The sequence below is a fragment of the Crocodylus siamensis genome, chromosome 11, assembly GCF_052110815.1.
Source record: "Crocodylus siamensis isolate JL-2025a chromosome 11, ASM5211081v1, whole genome shotgun sequence".
Taxonomy (NCBI): domain Eukaryota; kingdom Metazoa; phylum Chordata; order Crocodylia; family Crocodylidae; genus Crocodylus; species Crocodylus siamensis.
In genome coordinates, this window is record NC_143405.1 from 58,956,628 (window position 1) to 58,977,751 (window position 21,124).

The 21,124-nt window shown below is 39.8% G+C and overlaps 1 protein-coding gene across 2 annotated transcripts in view; it reads left to right on the forward strand.

Annotated features, from left to right (window-relative positions):
- PDZRN3 (PDZ domain containing ring finger 3) overlaps positions 1 to 21,124 on the forward strand; it is a 186,338-nt gene that overhangs the window by 155,881 nt on the left and 9,333 nt on the right. For both annotated transcript variants that reach the window (XM_090021474.1, XM_090021475.1), the window contains 2 exons: positions 9,652 to 9,905; positions 13,745 to 13,832. In XM_090021474.1, coding sequence (XP_089877600.1) covers positions 9,652 to 9,905; positions 13,745 to 13,832 — 342 coding nt within the window. The remainder of the gene's footprint in view (positions 1 to 9,651; positions 9,906 to 13,744; positions 13,833 to 21,124) is intronic.

A 21,124-nucleotide genomic window follows, 5' to 3' on the forward strand; every position in this document is an offset into this window, starting at 1 on the left:
CCAATAACTATCCAGTTCTCCAAGCCAAGAGGTAAAAGGGACTGAAAACTGGTTCCAGAAGCCAGCTGGGCCCCGCCCAGGCCCACACTGTAACCTCCTTATTTCGGTCTAGCTCTATCCAGGTAACTATTACCATCAGCATCTTCATATATAGTCATATGACATCAGCTTCAGCTGTGTCCCCTACCTAGGAATTTCGCCTGATGCACAGTACGCTACACTACAGCTTCAAAAATGTTTGTCCGCCTTCCCAGCTTATAATACTCCGTCACCCTTTCCCTGATCTTTTTATTCATTTCTATTTCCTTTTTTTCATTTTTTCTTTCCTGGGAAAGAGGAATGAAAGCCACGTTACTGAGATGACATTTAAACGCATAGTTTCTGCCCACTTGCTTGGATGGGGGCTTTCTGTTTCGATTTGTTTTCTGAGCCCCTCTCTTTTTTTTTTATCTTATTGTATCATCTCTCTTCCCTTTCCTTGATTAGGAACATACATCATGTCTTACCTTAATGGACTATCATGTCATTTTGTATCTCTCCCTTGGCTTCCCATTGTCAGATACCGCCTGTGCCTACTGCATGTCGATGGCTTGCTTAGTTTCATAACATCTTGGCCTGTTTTTCACCTGTTCTAGTGATCAGATTTATCTCAGTCAGGGTTTGAACCAAGGCCCATTGTAGTCAGTGATAACTCTCTCACTGATTTCAATGGGTATTGGATCAGGCTCAAAGTACCACCATTTTTCCACCACAACTGTTCTTTAAATACTTGAGGTAGTCACTGAATTCCTCCAACCAGATGTACCTTTATATTTACAAATGTCATGCTGCTTTCATAATGTAGCTTTACATCCTTCCCTATATATTATATTTTCACACAACTCAGGGAAGTATGCACTGTAACTTCCTTATTGCTTTACACGCTATTTAAAAGGTCCCTATTAAAAAAAAAAAAAGGAAACCAACCTACAACATAGGTTTATTGTGCAGCCTAGCAGAAATCTTCACGTAACGGTTCTTCTCTCTGTGTCACGTACTTATTTATCTTGCCTGGCTCCACCATGGATGTCATTAAGGCCTATTTTCCCCCACTTTAGTTTACTTGTCGCTTCCTCCATATTCAGTATATTTCCGAGACCCATTAAGAAAGAAAATTTCCCAAAGCAAGCAATTGTATGTTTCAGTCAAGCTAATTTATCCGTTTTTCCATGAAAGATCCTATTGTCTCTGTCACATGGCAAGTAAGGTTCTTAAGAAATTATGCATAGTTGTAGATTTTGGCAGCCTATTGAAGTATTTGCATACGTGGTCATTTTTCTATGTTATTTCCAATGTTATTTCTCACTTACAAGTAAGAATTTTGTTTCATAGAATTTACAAGCAGAGATAAAGCGTGTGGCTAGAAAGCAGAAAGTAAAGGGAGTTTAAAGATGTTTTTTACTTAAACTGTAGCCTAATGTATATTTACCAGCTTTGCAATAATTCAAAATAGTGATGTTTATCTACTATGACTCAAGCTTTCCATGTAGATTACATATTTGCAAATAATACACAGTTATCTACTGAAGTTTAGGAAGGACGCAAGGTTAGCTGCTTTTACATGGAAACCAACAAAGAAAACTGTTGCTATCAGCACAAATGCATTACTCTTCAGCATTATATGATCTTTGCTTGCAGTGCTAGGAATTGCAGAAAGAAAACAAATGGCTGAGCAAGCCATCTGCAAGCCTGAGTCTGGAAATTTTCATTACTTGAAGAACAAGCATTTTTAAAAATGTAATTCATAAAAATAGTGATGAGCTTTCTGAAACTATCCTTGATATGCTGACTTTGGTTTTGGGTATCAGGACACCATAGGGTCCAGACTGGAACACTATGAGTAACATCATTTCACAGTATCCTGTTCCTGCTGCTAAAGGAGTCAGTGAAGAACTCAGTTAAAGTAATGGAAACTTGTTACTTAGTAAATACCATGGGGCAGGACCCATTTCTTCCTCTGGGTTTAATACCCAGCACAATGTGGTCTTTGTACATGATTACGGCTTGTTAAGCCCGATGGTGAGGCAAACAATAAATAGTAATAATAAAAGTACCATCTTGAGACATTGCATTGATAATGAGTTAAGAAAGAAAGTTCAAGACTATTTTGAAAATAGAAGAGTAATTCTGGATCTCCATATTATACTGTGTCCTTTAACATTAGCCTATTAGAAAGCAAATCCTGAGGAGCTCCAGTAATGAACACAACAGTAAACACAACAGTTCCAACTTTCTCCAGTTAGTTATGTTTAGCATTGTGCCAGTTACCATAAGCTCTGATCTAACACAGTGTGATTTTCCCATGTAGATAAGCGTCTACAGTGGAGGCTGGATCAGCACTTCCGTTATAATCCTTTGCTTCAAGGGTGTCTAACTTTGCTTTTGAATAAAACTTGGCGAATAAAGATTTTCGGTACCCTACCCCAGCTGAAAAAACAAATAGAATGGAAATAATACATGTGCAAAAAGACACCGCTCTGTTCTCAACTCTCGCACAGAACTGAATCGGCCAAGTAGATTAGACAAGAGATAAATATTTAGAGTCGTCGGCTGCATTTGTTTGCTGTATTTTGATAAACGCCAAACAGCCTCAGTAGGTTTAAAAAACAAAATCAGAAGCTGTGACATGCGTAACGACAACTATCAAGAAATTGTAGCAAATTTGATTGTGGACTGGGAAATAGGAGCTTAAGGTAACTATCCAAAGCCTGGGGTGGTTTGCTGACAGCCCAACTCTGGGACCTCAGCTGTAGCACTCTGAAGACAGTTTTGAAGTCACTAAATGGAGATTGGCAGTGCACAGGCCTTATTCCACTCTTAAGAGCGGGATGTCTGAAGCCTACCAAACTAAAAAAGTGTGTAGGTGCTGGCCGGCATTGGTCTGCCTGACATCAGAAGAGCAGTGGCCAGCAGGATAGGATGTTCAAGACAAACTTTCACCAAAACAGGCCCTTTCATTTTTCTGGAAAACCCTGTATAGATTGGGCTGAAGTGCCCGATCTATACAAATGCCAGGGAGCCAGGTTGAGCTAACGTGCTTCCTCTTCCAGTAAAACACTGGGGGTTTTTTGGGGGGAGGGGGAATGGTTCATGACTGTCAGTGCCCTACATGTTTAGCAAAAAAGAATTAGCTATGCTACTGGGAAAGACATTGGTCACAGGATAACTAATCTTACTGACATTAGTCATAACAAAGATTTCTGACCCATAACTTTGAGAACAATTAGAAAATGCTTGTACTTTTCTGAAGCTGGTACGTATAGCCAGCCAGAAGTGACTACAGCATCTGTTGAAGTGAATTTGTGTTTACAAAAGCTTGTGCTCTCTCTATATAATTTATTTAGTTAATCTATGACGGTGTGCATCTACCCTGTTCTTACTAGCGTATAGGAACACAAATAGCATCCTCTCTGATTAATGCTTAAGAGATTGTCTTTCTGCTTCACAAGCATCTGGAGTCAGGTCACACAGGAGCATCCTCACCAGCGCACCACCTCTCGATGCCACACCCAAGGAGACGCAACAGATGTGGAACGAGAGACTGAAGAAAATACCCAACAGTGGAAAAATGGGCATTCTAGCAGCCAAGTCCTTACTACCAGGGACAGACGAACCATGGCAAAGGTGGCTCAACCACTTACATACTGGAGTTGGATGCTCCAAGGAACTAATGAAGAAGTGGGTCTATAGCATTGGTTCAACCACCTGTGACTGCGGCACAAAACCTCAAACTATGCCACACCTGATGCAGTGCTTGAAGGCACATATACAATGAAAACACCTTGCAAAGCACAATAAATGAGCACAAAAAGAGTCATCAACGTGTAACAAAATGGTTAAATGTAGTATAGAGACATGAGAAGTAGCAACAGCAAAACCTTACCCCTGGATGATGCTCTCAAGGTTGGTTGTACTGGTTTGTAGAACTCCTGCACATCAGTGATGTAGTGCAGATGCTGGACCAAGGATTTGGCACAGACTGAAATCTTGCACCTGAGTTCATAAATCAGCACTCGGGTACAGAAGCAAATTTAGTCACCTGCATGCCAATCTGCCTGTTCAGCTGCAGTGCTTGGGCAGCCCCATAAGATGCAGAGCATTTAAAAATGGGACTACTTCATCTTCTTTTCCCAAATGCATGTTCTAAAAAATAGTCAATATTACCCCTTCAATTTATAAGGCCACTCCATCGAAATCAACAAAAAATTCTGCTTAAAATCTCTAATGACTGTGGCTCCTGGTTAGTTTCATATAGTTAAACTATATTAAGTTGTATTTTCCTTGACTTTAGCTTTATTCCACAATAAAAAGGATTAGGCTGTGTTATACTGTGCCACAATATGTGCAGAACATTTACTCAGTCACTGACATAATCACATTTCACAGAATAGGAAAATCATATAGGCATTCTCAGGCCATCTATTTCACATTTGCCTGTAATGCTAAATACACAGAGAGCTTTTAGGTTAACATAACAGACAAGAAGAAAGAAGATGCCTTGAGGGCGTTAATTGTATATACACACAGGGATGAGCGTCTCCATAGGCTGAGTACTACAAGTCATTTCAAACATTCTCCCACATCCTGCCAGTAGCTCTACGTACTGCACCATCAGTCGTTTTCCTACTCATGCAGCTCTTCAAAAAGAAGTTTATGGAGCTGATCATCCTAGCTACCATTTTGACCAACACCAAGGATTGAAATTGAGCTCTTCACAACTAAAAGACTGATTTTCCGTAACTGAAGCAAAGAATCAGCCTCTGAACGTGAGAGTAAAGCTCACCTACTGCACAGGTTGGGCATAGAGGGAGATAAATAACACACACTGATGAATGGGTTACACACTCTTCTTGATCTTATCTACATATCCTAAAGGAAGGATATCTACTCCAGGAATTTGATAGTGCATGTTGCCCATTTCTGTACTTTGTCCCTACGAATCCACATTCTAAATATTCATTTTACAAAAGATAAGGAATCAGACTCAGAACCTTGCAACACCGGTATAATACTGAAATTAAGTCCAGTGACTTTTAGAAAGTTAACTAAGGTAAATCCAGAGCAGCTAAGAACCAAATATTGTCCACAGTTCCAAAAAGAGTGAGCTCATCAAGAAAGCTATTGTGAAAACATACTCTTTTTCCTAATTAGCAAGAGAGACATATTTAACAAATGTGTGTAATATGTGCACAATGAGAATAATACATGTACATAATAAATCACAAAAAATACTCATTCAATCTTTAGCAAGGCTTCAGAATGAGGCCTTCTCCTATTGGCTGTCAAATCTATTAGATATCCATTGGGTATTTATTAGTATGCACACATGGACTGGTGGCGTGGTTACCAGGTAGAATTACTACCCGTCTCATGTAAATTACCTGTATGTTGCCATTAAGTGTCATCTTTCCTGCATCTACCAGTTCTCAACAACCAAACTCCCAAGAAAATTTCTACAGAAAACTAATTCGGTGTATAAAAATCACATAATAAATGTAATTCTTCCTTTACCACTGTATTCATTAGTCACATAGCAAACCACTACCGCAAACATATATATACACATAAGATACACAACCATTGTACTTCATTCACTAACCAACTACTGTGTACTGGGCAGTTCTTACACTGAAATATTTGGGGTGAGATTTTAAAATCGCTCTGATCTGTGATTTACGTATTCAGTACTCATAACTTCAATGGAAGATCTGTGTTTAATTCCTCTGTCAGCACTGAAAGCTTTGACATCAGTCTTTTCTCTTTTGTCTAATTCTGGCTTGGGAGTCAGCTGTGTAGAGAAACTTGGCAGCTGCAGGTTATAGATGCCAGAATATGGAATAATTCCCTCTAGCAATAAGCTTAAGCTTTACATCAACAAATCTTCTCTGTGTTAGCTGGCTCTCCTTCTAAATATGTCTGCATTGGGTCTGACCTCTTAGGCTAGGGACAGAAATTACACACAAACTGATATAAGTGATCAGAAACTGGTTCAAATCTGTAACACAACAGAAGTTCAGTGCACTTAAACTGCTTTCAAAATGGCTGAAACCAAAATGCTGTATTAGTAGAGTAAAAAAAAAAGTCTTTTTTAAGGTTTTTACCTACTGTTCCTCACCTGATGTTATTAAACATTGTGATATTGAAGTTATTGCCATAGTAAGTCATTGTGAGAGCACAACGAGTTAGGATTCAGGCAAAAGAGCAATCCCATGCTTTACTGAAACGTTCTGATGCACTTGGTCATGAATATGCAGGCCTCTTGAATATGACTGCTTACAGACATGGGAAAAAAACCTGGTGCTTTACTTTCAACTTGGCATGCCCCCGCACCAAACACAGCGCATGCCCATAAGAGGCACGGTGTTAGTTTGACCCAGCTCACCCAATGCCTGTATAGATCGGGTGCGTGAGTGGAGTTATTGGCACTTTTATCTAATAGCCGATTGAATCATTAGATAGAAGCACAAAAAAGCCCTGCTGAAATGCCCAATCTATGCAAATGCCAGGGAGCCAGGTTGAACTAATGTGCTTCCTCTTCCAGTAAAGAACTGGGTTTTTCTGGGGGGAGGGGGGACGGTTCATGACTGTCAGTGCCATATATGTTTAACAAAAAAGAATTAGCTATGTTACTGGGAAAGACATTGGTCACAGGATGACTAATCTTACTGACATCAGTCATAACATTTTACTAGGTTTATAGAATAACTTGTGGAAAACGGATCATCTAGAAGTTTGCCGGTGGATATTTCAGCACAGTTCTATAACCACGTCAGCCACAATATAACTTTTTCTTAAAATTTGTTTGCTTATTAGCCTTCATTGTACACAGATTTAACACACCCACGATTTTAGACCTTACACAGTAAAATTTGCAGCATTTAAATTTACAGCAAATACTAAAACCAGGCACATAATCAGCATTTCCTGTTTCCACAAAAAACATTATGTTGGACTTAATTTTACAGCTGTACAAATTGTTTTAAAGTAATCTGCTCAATTGGGCGAGTTAATGATATTTAATTTGACCAGGCCAAACTTTACATGCGTAGCATCACTCTGAGCATTTGCAGTTAGTGCAACTGTTTGTGTAATGTAAATGTAATGCAAAACGCATTGCAGAAAAGCTCCTGTTCTCAGCTGACTGATCAAAACACTAGTGTCATCACCTCTCCCAGCTTCTCTGTGATGAGCTTAAGATGACAGTGTAATAAGTGTTATGTGCACATGGTAATTCAAAAGAAATTTAGCCTTTTAAATTGATTAGGCACTGGATTTAACCCTCTTTTTTTTTTTTGTTTAGGTACTCCTTATTGCTTCTTGCTATAGACAGTCTGTCAGCTATAGGCAAAATTCAGGTATTATCATCACATTGAAAAACACCCTACTCTCTCAGTAATCTCCACTTGTCCCAGCGGGGTTGTTTGTGCAATAGAGTATTATTCAGCCTGAATAGGATCATCAAAACCTAGCTGTATATACACAGAGTTTGAAATTGTGTTCTCCAGGAGCTTAACCTCTGCTGCATAGGCTAGTATCACTTTCTGCCTATTAACAAAAATTACCTGAATGCTGTAGGAAGTCTGTAATATTAATTTGTGGATGTACATTAAAAGAAATTCACTCTTTTTCAGTGGGTGCCTGGAGAAAGATTGTATATACTTTATTGCAGAAGATGATTGCTCCCTCACTTGGAACCAATACATCAGTTTTGCAGATTTCCTAACATTGTTAAATGTATAGATTTTTCTGCTGGAGAAAGTACAGGAATTTAAAACATCATCCACTGGAAAAAAATATGTCCTGGACTGGTAGAGCTGCAGTTTTCATTCTTGCTAATTCTGTCACCAAATGGCTACAAGTCCTTTCAGATTTTGACTTGTATTTGGTCTAGCTGGCCCCAGCAGAAGCCACTGTAACCCTGCAGAGGGTCCACAGAAAAGTTGTTTGTTTGTCTGAATAGGTCTATTAAGCTGCAGCATCATTTGCTCAAGCATTGCTATTTTGCTACACTATTAATATTCACAACTTGCCCTGGGAGAGCTTCTTATATTTCCCCGGTTCATTGGCATTACAATGGTAACTGTCTACTGGGGTGAAAGGTAAAGGACAAACCCTTCAGATCTACTGGTAGATCCTGGCAGTAACCCACTGCAGACTGCACTGCAAAGCCACACGCTCTTTCCCAGCTGCAAAAGCCCATTAAACGGGTTAATTTCAGGTGGAACCTCTGCTAGGGTTGGGGGAAAAATGGAGGGATTTGGTTAAAAACGCTACAGTACTGCATCTTTTCAGCCAGTTTAAATGTTGAAGGTTCACACCCAAGTGAGCTCCCATCCTAGAACAGCCAAATCCCCCAGTGGTTTGTAGACTTCCTCTTGGACGTGGGAGTCCTGGGTTCAAATCATTCGTCTTCTATCTGACTGAACATCTGTCTCCTACATCCCAAGAGAAAGTGGCTCAACCACCACGTTATCAGCTATTCTGGGCTGACCCTCTCTCAGTACACCTCCTACTGCAAGTGGTCCACTTTAGATGAAGTTATTACATATTCATTAGACTAAAGAGAGACTAAAGCCTAACACTTTGGGTTCAAATCTCTGCTTCAGTAATCTATATGCAATTTATAAGTAGCATGTATACACCTGTCTTGCATCTGCAAATACTTGTATATTTACACTTATCTAGACGAAGGGGAAGGTTACTGGGATGGGAGGTAAGAAAAGGCTACAAGGTCAACATTTATTCCAGCAGTGTGGTCTGAGATGGTTAGGATGAGGGAGAGAAAGAAGCACAAGGGATCCAGTGCTGTCTCCTTTTTCATCGCCACGGTGGTGGCTGAGCATTCATTGCAGCATTAGGACATGATGACAATGTTTCAGCAGCAAAGTTATTTACAAGGTGCTAATGGCAAATTACTTATTCAGAGGGCTTGTCCCAAAAGTCTCGTAGTTCAGTAATAAGGTTAAACGATTTTGAAAGGACCTAGGAAAAATAACAAGAGAATCAATATCTTGTTTTGCTAGGACAAGTGGTGAGAGATTTCTAGCAGCAAATGAGGCACCGATTCAAAGAAGAAATGTAGTAAAAGCTTACCACTGAAATTAAAAAAAAATAGAGATTGCTAAGCGAGGGGGTTCAAAATTCAATGGTGTAAACGACTAGCTAGCATAACATTTTTCATTCGCCCTGTTCCCAGATTTTTAGTTATCATTTATTAAACTAAATAGAGGTGCCAACAAGGTGAGGGAAATTAAGTGATAAAGCATAGGCAAGAAAGGAAAGATGGTCGCTGTTAGAGAAGCAGGACCAGAGAGAGAAGGCAATTGTAAAGGAAGTTGCAGACTGAAGGGTGCTTCTGGGCATCAGGGTTTTGCACAATACCTACTGCCACCATTTCTATGTTTCTGTGATCTATACTGAATGAATATTTACATCAAATAGGCATCAGGATGGAAAGTGGCCATAGAATAGATCACTGGATAGATCACAGAAACATAGAAATGGTGGCAGTAGGTATTGTGCAAAACAAACGGGCAACAAGCCATGTGGAATTTTTGCTTACTGATTTCCAGTAGTTGTGATCCGATTCTTTACCTTTCCTTCCTTCTACAGGTGAACGGAAAGGATTTATCCAAAGCAACGCACGAGCAGGCAGTGGAAGCCTTCAAAACAGCAAAGGAGCCCATCGTGGTACAGGTCCTGAGGAGAACGCCACGCACCAAGATCTTCAGCTCTTCTCATGAGTCTCAGCTGGTCGACATGGGCACTCAGACTGATATCACCTTTGAACACATCATGGCTCTTACCAAGATGGGATCCCCTACTCCACCAGTCTCGGTGTTAGATCCATACCTCTTACCAGAAGAGTAAGTAGCAATTTTCATACAACATACACAAAGCCCTGCTAAACACGTGAAAGAGAGGATGGAGACCCCCTTGCACATACCAGCAACCCTTCCTCCATCAGGAGTCCTCACTGGGCTCCCACACTGTTGAGCCATAATTCATACGAGCAAATCGTACTGTTCCAGTACATTAGTGAATCACATGACTAATCCCACTGAGGGCCCCACTGGCCCTATGCAACTCCTTTTCCGTTGTCGTTTTAAAGGTAAAGCTAATGTTTCTTGTAAAATTCTTTCACTACCTCTTTGGGTTGCTTATGTTTTAACTATATTTTTTATGGCTGCCATAAATTGCATACCGCTAAGAGCCGCTACATTCTGTTCCAGCATATTAATTACTTTATTATAAGCCCACAGCAAAGTTACTTAAATAAATTATTTTCTTGAACTGAAATGACTTAGCAGTGCTGTCAAAGACATTTTTAGAATCAAATGTTAATTATTGTTAATGCTCGGTTGATGCTTTTGTACTTACAGGTAAGAATGACAGTTATCTTCTTGCACACATGGTTCCCACCCTGAATATGCTGGGGAAAAACAGGCTCTCATAAAATCCATGCAAATTGCCTCTATCCTCTCACCGTATCAGCTTCCATGAAGCACAGAAAAATGATGGAAAAGCTTGTTAACTACTTTGCCAACTAGGTTCTAGTGTGTCCACAGCACATTAAATGAGGCAATACACACACACGCATCAGTATTACACCAGTATTACAAGGTTTTGAGTCTGATTCCTTAGCTTTTATAACATGAATATTTAGAGCATGAATTCATATATATGACCTCATTTAACAGTTATGTGCTGTTAAATATCTATAGATAGATATAGATAGATAGATATAGATATATGGAGAAAAAGTGTTAATAAACATCCACGTTCTGGCTGGCGATGAATCAGAATTCTTTTGAGCGCTCTGAATAGTAGACCTAGCAGGACTAAGGTGGCTTTGAGCATAAACAGCAGACACCTCCCACTGTGCCCTTCCCAGACTCTTTTCATAGAGACCCAGTAGAGTAGACAGCCAGGACAGAAATGGCCATCAATACTGTGCAACTCCTTGTGGGTTTTATAGCATGTGAATATGTGAAAATTGAACCAGAAATTGGTCCTATTCTACAACTGCAAATGTTTCACTCTTTGCATGACAGAAGAACTTTTACTATTAAATGTTTGAAAAGAGGGTTCAATTAGGATGTCACTGCATCACCTCCTAACAATAAGTATTGTTCCCAGTCCCTTGACAGGTCAAGAATGCATTGTAGTACTGCAGCGAGGGCTAGGTTTGAGCTCTCTGACAGCAAACAAGCAGCTAGGCTCAGAATGCTGTGCCTTGATGCTCATTAATTTTAACTGAGCAAGATTATATTCCTTAGAAATATCTCCAGGGAGATGATGTTAAATGTCATTACAGCCTCTGAAGAGACACCTATTTGCTTTCCCAGATGCAAGATCAAATACCATGATACAACAGGGCTATGAACTTACCAAGAGGAACTCATGAGAGAAGTAATTACAAGTGTACATACAGTCTAGCTTACAGTATGACCTAATAGTACCCTTTAAATAGTAGGTATTAAACACTACCTTATGTTTCCTTCACTGTGCCTGTAAAAGTGATATTCAGGCATAAAGGGGCAGGATACGTAGATACCAGGCCTATGCATGCAAAGAAAAATAAATAAATCACTGTACTTGCTGAAGGTTGAGCACACGTGTTTTTTTCCATGGCACAATCAATGTAAAAACAAACCTCTCATGTTTATCTTCTCTTATGCCCCGTTCCAAAGTTTATTTAAGTCAATATGACCTTTAAAGGACAACCCAGACCTAAAGGAAAATTAGATGTTTTTACTTAAGGAGCCTCTCACTCACATGGACACATGCATCTAGTTAAGAAGGAAGCAAATGGAGTGTCACTTCGATCTTGAAAGTAAATAAGGTTGCTGCATGTGCTACATATGATCACCAAAGCAGTATAATGCTGAAAGTCCCAAAAATGCAAGCAGTGAAGCAGTCTGATAAGAGGTGGAATTTAAAAACAAAATGCCAGAAATGGTTGGAAATTTAAACAGTGGAGTGCGTTTAAATTGCTAATCGTTAAATACACCACATTGTGTTTAAATTGCCAATCAGTAATAGTTTATGGTTTTTAAATTTAAATTATTGGGAACCAAATACAAAATACAATGCTTAGCAACTGAATCATATTTTATATTTTCAGATACAATTATGAATATCAACGAGGCAGTAAAGGAAATTTAATTGTGAACACCTGGGCTGCACAAATGAAACCAAGTCTAGTGTTCTACCCCCACTCCCTTGTGAATGTCTCTCCGTGTCTCAAACCCGTGGTACCTCACAACTGGGAGCAGTGGGATGTCTGTTTAGCAGAAACCATTAGAGGTGTTGCAAGCACCTCTGGGATTCTTAGCTGTAGCCATTTTGTTTCTTCTCTTGCGTTGCCTTCCTTTGTCCCCCTCCCCCACTGTTCTGATACAAAATTGTCAAAATCCAGATCTCCATAATCTCAAGCACAATGCATTGCATCTTCCCCTCCCACTGCAGATATCCAATTCCTTCTTGGTGGGTGCATCTACACGCGTGCTTTACTGCGGTGCTAACTAATTAGCCTCACACTAAAATGTGAGGGAACAGTATAAAATGTATTAGGGAACAGTAAATTAGTTAACTCTGCTGTTGGATAGTATTGTCCAGGACAAGCACCAGTCTACAGCAGACTAGTTATGTGTGCAGAAATGCATGTGTAGACAGTGACTGGGGCTGGCTGGGGCACAAGGTTGCTGTAATGTGGGGAATGCCTGCTGGCTAGCCCTGGCACTGTAGCACCCCTGTGCCTCAGCCAGCTCCACCACAGCATGCTGAGCCAGGACAGAGCAGCTCTGACCCCTGGGCGCCCTGCCACATGGGGTGCTCTGACCTGGCTCAATGTGCTGCAATCCTGGGCACATGTGTAAATGCTGCGCCTGGGAGCAATAAACTCTAGCGTGAACCGTGCCAGAGTTTATTGCCACATGACAATTACACTTGTAGACGTACCAAGAGAGACTCGCTGTGATACCCCGAGCAAGCTACTTAAGGGCAATTTCCAAGAACTACTTAGATCTCTAAACAGCTTTTTCAATCTGGCGCTTAACCTCCCTGTGTACTAGTTAGTCCCTTTCCAAAGTGACAGTATAACTATCCACCTCTTGCAATTATTGAGTGGTTAAATTTGTTAATACACTAGGAACATTTCTGGTAAACCACAGAAAGGTGCCGCTCCCACGTGATGTGCTACAGGCACTCTAAGAGGTGCCCAGAAAAATTCAGACAGCACTTTATAACCCTGAGTTTTTAATTGAGGAATTCAAAAGAACCATTTAGGCATGCAACATGCTGTCTATCTCCAAGCGAAGCAAGGGTTTCAATAGTCAGACAGCTTCTCCCAGGCTATGCTGGGCCCTTTACCCTCCTCACAAATTCCTGTTTGTTTAGGAGGTTGGTTTCACACCGGGAAAAATTGCAAATGTTAAATGCAGTAATAAAACATGGTAAAGAGGCTTTTACTTCTGTCTTATGTTTTCCACGCTTAAGGGCGCAAGACAGTTTCTATAATTTTATTGTGTCGGTGTAGTGTGTTTATTTTCATAAACCACGCACCATGGATTACACACAAACTAGTTGGTCTAGTCCTGTTGCAACTCTGTCATATCAATGATGGCCCACCACACAACTAGGATGGATTAATATGCTAATCAGAACAGGGATTGAAATCCTAAAGTATACTTTGTTTTTCCAGCCATTCATCAGTGCATGAATTCTACGACCCGAATGACTATATGGGAGGTATTCATCAAGAAATGGACAGAGAGGAGTTGGAATTAGAGGTACTTAATAACTATAAATCATGGTTTAAAATACACCTGGTTTAATATATTTTAATGCGTCATAGACATAATATTTGGTATCAAATTACAATTGTACGTGTATATCAAGACATTTTTAAATAATTATGCATGACAACGTTGCTCTCTAGTTATTTTGCAGACAGCAATAATTAATGCTAATATAATTAACAGTGTATGTAATTGTATGTCATGTAATTACGAGCCAGATCCTCAGCTGACAGAGACTGGCATAGCTCCATTGATTGAAGTGGAACTATGCTGTTTTACGCCAGCTGGGAATCTGGCTTCATGCAATTACGGATTTAATTACAGAATGTGAAAAATCATATTACTTTGTGGGCGGTGGGACAAGTGCCACAAGTCTATAGTAGACAATTTAAGAATTTCAGTACTTCAAATGGTTTAACTCTTCCCTCCCCCCCACAACTACTCTCTGGTTTGAAAACAAACACTCTAAATCTTATCATTTGAAGCTACTTCAAAATTGTAAAACAAACAAACAAAATATCAAACAAAAGATATGAAACCCCTACGGCGTTTCTCCCATCTTCATAACTTAAAAATGACAGCTGTGTACGTACAGAATCACAGGGAGGCCTCTGAAGATATCTAAGGCCATCTTCCATTTTGTCCACCTTATGTTTAAATACCCAGTCACGATGGGTCTTCCAGCACTTCTGGTTGGAAACTTATGTCTCAGTGGGAAGCGGATCCTCAATTTTCCCTTTCTTAATTTTCTCACATTTCTTCCAACCCTTCTTTCATTCAAAACACAGCACAGCTATGCAAAGTAGTTTGGCAGAGTAGTTATGCATGTACTTAGCATCAGGGTTACTCTTAATCCTATCAAAATCGTCCATCGTTGTTTGCATACAATAGTATACGTGCTCAGACACATAGTATGCTCTCGCGGGATAGCCCTACAACAGGATAACTTTCTAGAAACCACTTTAGAGATATCCCGGACAAAAATACACCAGTGTAAATGACAACCTGTTAGCCACTTCTATCCCAGATTAATAACTTGCTCAATACCAACAGGCTGTTACTGGCTCCCCACCCACTTAGTGGCAAAGTGCTGCAATAACAGCTACTGCAGCAGCTACCCTGGGAGAGCTGGTCATCTATCTGCTGGTGTCATTCACAGCAGTGTATAAAAGTGATGCAGTTTATCCTAGTGTTAACATGTTGTGTATCCAGCCAGTCTATTTAATAGATTTTGTAGATACTGGCTAATGCATCGGTCTTTAACCCTGAAATCCAATCTATAATTCTATGAAATCCAATATATTTAATCCACATGGATCTGACAATAATTGAGGGGTTTGTCTTAGTTTGCCTCCATCACCAATACATGGTATCACTTCATTTTCCAAAATGGATGTCGCTGTTTAGCTGTGCTCCCATTTCAATCAGTGGAAATATTAATATTGACTTAATGGGGAGCAGAGTTAGCTCACATCAGAAGCATGAATTTGCCTGCCTGCATAAGTTTTTGCAGGATCAAAGTCTTAATGCACATGAAGTTTGCAAGATAGCTTCAGACTTTACACATCTAGTGGCAATTGGTCTTGATTCAAACTCAAACCGAAACTGAGAAACAAAATATCAGTGAAATAAATGTTGTCACCAGCATTTTCCCCCACAAAAATCTCTTTATGCAGTGCCCTCTTTTTCAATATGCATTTTGATCTTAATGAAAACGTGGAATATAGTACTCTTTTCTACAACTGTCTTTTGAAAAGAGCATCTTAAGAAACCCACAGTAATACTGTGGATAAATTATTTTGCTGCCATTAGAAGGTCAAATGTTTGAGCTCAAAACTGTTTAAACATGTGCACTTCAGTAGCCAGTCGTTAATGTGGCTTAAACCACAACATTAATAATTTTGACATTGATATAGTACTTGGTGGCAAAAGGTGATCATCTCAGTAACACAAGCAGCTGAACATTACAAAAGTCTCTGTGGCCTAATAGTATTTCTTAAGAACCACTAAAGATTCTTGTTCAAGTCTTGGAGACTATGATCAATGGAAGGGTCAAAGTGCTAACAAAGGCTCAACTGGCTAGTTGCATTTTTGTTTGCCTGTTGATAGATGTGTTTTAAAAGACCACAAAGGCATTTGTTTCATAGACTGTAGTGAGAAAGTCTAACACAAGAAAACAATCAAGTCCAGCTTCTGGCCTTGTATGTCCATAAATTGTGTTCTGAATTTCAATAAGAAGCGTCTCATCTAAACTTTTATGGCCTAAAAGGGACCAGTTACTTATTTGTAACAAGTAAAACAAGAGCAAAACTAGTGAAATCCACTAGTTATTAAAAAGCTTTCTGTAGAATACCAACATGGGTTTCGTGCGTTCTGGAGTCATGTAAAAGCCACCAGACTTATGTACCCACAATTGTTGCCAAAAATTAAATTACTTTGTGTTCATTTCGGTAGAAATAATTAAACGAAGTGCTATCTCGAAGTCCTCATAAACAATGACACTGACCAAATATGGAATGAGTGTTTCGTTTAAAATTAGACAACACATTGTCTTTGCAAAAAGATCCTGTCACAAGTAAATTTCAAGTTCAGAGAGAAGAAAACTGCACTCTAGGATTTCCCTGCAATGTCATGGGTTAATATGTTTATTCAAACAAGACTGCCCCAGCTGTCAGACGTGCACAGAGAAGGTTCCCTCGGTATGTTAATTCCCTTAGATTACAAAGCAGAAAATGCTGAATTGGGGGTGAGGGTTTGTTCTCTCCAGTTTGACTCTGCTCCTGCTACCTTTCTAGATTTCCTGCACGCCCAAGCAGAGGGCAGAGATTATATGCCTCTGTTATACTTCTCAGGTATAGGGATGGAGATGAATGCCTGAGCTCCACTGCAGTACAGTTTTGAAGAGGGCAAAGGAAGGGGGGGAAAATAGAAAACAGAAGGTCTTTTATTTAAACCTAGTGGCATCCCCCTCTGTCCATCCCGTCTCCCAAAACATCTTGCCTACAGAGTGGGCTCTTCCTGCTAAGAAATAACTTTTGGACAAGACTTTACGAGTACTTTTATGTCCTCTCAAATGTGCAGTCTAATGTGGTTCTTGAGGCTTTCAGCATGACATTTGAAGATGTTGCAGTGGTCTGCTTATCTTCCAAGCAAGGAGGTAGCAGGCCCCAAATACTGGAAGAAATGACCCTTAAAAGATCTTAAGGACAGCAGCACATCTGTGCAAGGAACCACGAAATCTGCACAGCCAGGACTCTTGCAAGATGGGTTAATACAACTTTGGTTCAAATAAGGGTGCCTCAAATTCCAAATCCCACCCCACCTACCCTTACCAAAAATAATTTCCTAATAGGGCTGATGATGATTGTGCTCTGCAAAGCTACCTGTGACTGTCTGTGGCACGTCTAATAACATGCTTCTTATTGCCTGTTTGAACACACTACCTACCCCCAACACCCTGAAGTTGTTTTGGGCAAATTCACATTAGGGGAGTGGAATCCCTTTCAGGCAGTTCCTCAGTATGAAGAGGCATGGATTCAGAGTAGCCATCCTCTCATGGAGGATCCTAAACGCCTCACTCACCTAGAAAGATAAATATAAAGACTAGTTCTTTGGGTTTGGTCCAAGAAAAAAAAATGAGCAGAAAAGTTCGAAAGGAATGACCGCAGTGCTGCAGTCAGTCAGCCAACTGCACTGTGAAGTGAGGCTTACCAAGGCTATTTTTCACCTTCGTGGTAAAGCCCAAAACCAAAGGGAATGGCAAGAAAACAGGTGGCTGGGGGAACAGGGGTTAATACTTGAAGGCACAGCATTGAAAAAGATGGTTTAAAAAAAAAAAAAAAAAAAAAGATTGATTTAGTTTCACTAAGCATCTGAACCAAATCTGAGTATTTTGCCCATCACAAGCCATTCATTTCAAATAAATAATAATGCTTATTTCTGCCTACTTAAGCAAAGGTCTAGCATGCAGGTGCAAACTGGCCGTAATTTTGGATCATCAGTAAAATAATTCAATAATCCATTGTGAATGAGGGTCCTTCTGGGCGTATGGAGGTTAATTTACTATTAACACTTACTCCAGATCTATTATGAAGAGTGGTCGGAAGCATAATATCATGGTGTATATTCTTTCTTCTTGCCGTGCTATAAAGGCTGTATGGATTTCAGCAGCGAGCTCCTCGATCTCGCTCTCCCTTTCTCTCCCAACTCGGCAAGGGACCAGGGTTCTTTTAGACAGCTTTTTTTCTGTGCAGAGTTCATAGGGAGAAAGAGTTTCCCCTCGAGCACAGACACAGACCTAACTTTCACCTGACCTATGTGGGCAAAGGATCCAAATGCTAAGTAAATTATGTGTGTAAATGTTACATTACTGCTCACTGGAGTTTCCCACTCAGATGACTATCGTGTTAACCCTGCAGCCCTGAATCGAGCCCACCACTGCCCACAGCCACGGTTCTGTGACTCCGGTCCAGGCCCAATGCTACCGTACTTTCCTCTACTTAGGAAGCATAAATTTGTCACGACTTTATGCAGCGCTCATCGCTGCAGTATTGCAACACCTGGCTGAGTGCTAATAGCACAATAAAACTGAGGGTGCCCAGGACAGTTCACTGCCTGGCTGGCAGTATAGACACTCCAGAGTGATAGGGAGTCTCATCATCTGTGCACCAATAGTGATTTTTACACCTTTGAATTCTCAGTACATAGGGGCAAACTCTCAGAGGGCTCTGTAGATAATTACTCGTGTTTTGTAGAATCAACTTGCACCCCTGAAAATAATCTATGTTTTTAAGAATTTAGATTTATGCAATTGTGTCTATAAAATCTTTCAAAGCTTTATGATTATATTAAAACTTTATTGAGGAGAAGGCACACAGAAAACAGCTGCTCTGATTTTTAAGCACACAAAATTATCATATTTAGAGTTGCATAAAATCCCAGTTTTTCTGCTTTCACCCAGGGCAGGAGGGATTGTACCCAAGGGTAAGTCTACCAACTAAATATCCATAAAAATCCGGTTCTAAACACCTGCTCTGAATCTTTTATTTTTTTTCCACGGAAAAAACAATTCATCTAAACACTACTTATCTAAACACTAGTTTCCCTTAACATGCATACTACATAATACACCAGGTGATTATTAACTTCAAACTATCTTTGATGCTGCATTTTAAAATGCAAACACCTGCCTACTTGTGAAGTGAAACAATGCCCATTTTAATTGTCAATATGCATTATTAAACAAATAGTAAATTAAAAACAGGATATAAAAATAATTGGTAAATAACACCATCTCCTCTTCCAGAAATGAAATGAATAAAGGAGTTACCAAGTAGGACATACCTAATAACAACTAAATATCCCCATTCTTTGGTGTATTCTGTCACTGCAAAACAAAATAGTGCATCTCTGCTACATTTTACTGTCCTGTACGCTTTGCCTTATGGTCACAGCCTCTGACCTGTAAAAAAAAAATCATAAGACCCCCTTTTTTTTTTTTTTTTTTTTTTTTTTTTAGAGGTACCTCCACTAAGTCTCATTAAGGTACATAGAAAAATGCAGCATACTAGATTCTGGCCTCAGCTAACAGTGGGGTAAAATCTAGAGCAAATGCACTGACTGCAGTCACTGGCATAACTAAGATCAGGCCCACTTGATCTAAGCTTTCCTGCTGAAGAGCTTCAGAAAAACTCTTCTCTGAAAGTGAAAACGCATTAGAAATATGGAAAAAAAATTCTGCCATTAAACCAATGTGCTCAACCTTTATGTAACAAAAGAGAAGAGAAAGAGCAGCAGTTCACCATGGATACTACTGATTGAAATCATTTAAATACCATCTGAAATGTCACTGACGTTACTGCTGTTTTACAAGTATTAGTAATAAAAATTCAAACAAAAAACAAAAAAAAACAAATTACACCTGTTGACAAGTAAATAACAAGAGATTGCTGATCTTGGCAGCTGCCATCTAGACATGCCAATAAATTATTCATATCACCTATTGTCTTCTACGCTTATGAATGGCACCAGAGATTGAAAAGGAGAATGTTCTCAAATAACAAATTAAGTTATCAAGACTTTTTACATTTGAATACATAGTAAGAAGCCAAAGAGACTCATTCATGCTACATACAGAAGGGGTTGTCTCTGTGCCCCCTCCCCCCTTATTGTTTGGGAAGATTCAGGGATTCCTACATGCCTTTTTGCCCAAATTTTCAGTTTTCTTAATTGATTCCCAACAGCAAGTCTCTATCCCAGCACTTTTATTGCATTCAGCCTCAGTTAGGCTACAGAAAACCTCTGCAGACCTTCTGCCATAGCACACCCCAATAGTCAGCTGTCAGGGACTCTTAAAACATTTTAGTACTCGTGTCTACACGTAGCCACTGGTGGAAAATGGAGCTTCCATTTCTCACAGGAGAAACCCTCCAGACTAGCACAGTGGTGTGACTGGCCACAATGTGGTTCTGCCCTGAAAGGTCCTGTTGTCTGTGAAGTGCAACTCTCTGAGGACCTCAGGACTTCCACGGATGCTATTCATGGGATGAGGAGACAGCTGTGATAGTTGGGAGCTCTCCCCTCTGCAGGAATCCTTGGTCCCACGTCTCCACTAGCTCTACAATTCCTTTCCCCTGGTAGAAGACTGCAAAGCAACCATGAGCACAGGGAGAGTCTAACCCAGGAGATTTCTTTGTAGCAATAAAGTCTGGACTTATTTATTTATTTATTTTAAAGAAGGCTTGGGTGTCTCCAAAACCAACAGGGTGACCAGAGAATACTAAAAGGGTATAGCATTGCTTCACCCAAGCCCTACCAAAATACTGAAGGCCAAAGCATATTTCTACAACCAGTATCCAATGCATTTCTGAAATCTATAGATCTTGCTCCCACCAATGTTTCTCTTTCCTTTGAGACACTTATTAGTCATTCTTTTCTGACAGTTACAAAATACGAGGATTAAGGTAACAGAGTGCTGTCCTCTTTCAAATCAGTCAGAAAATAGTGTGTCAAAATTCTTCACTGTTTACAGAAAAATATATACTAGCTATGGCAAATATTGAAATAATACGTTCTGAAGTATTTTAGCATTTGAAGTCTTGCCACTACATGAAATATAGGTAATTTTTCTTCTTTAAAATCAATAGAAGGTCCATTTTCAAAATGACTTTATATTGATTGAGGGGTTAAAAATGTCCCAAGTATTGATTGCCTGTACATAATCACTTTTTGCTCAGTACGTTAACTTGGTCTACACAGTAAAATGAAAAGAGATCCAGTATATC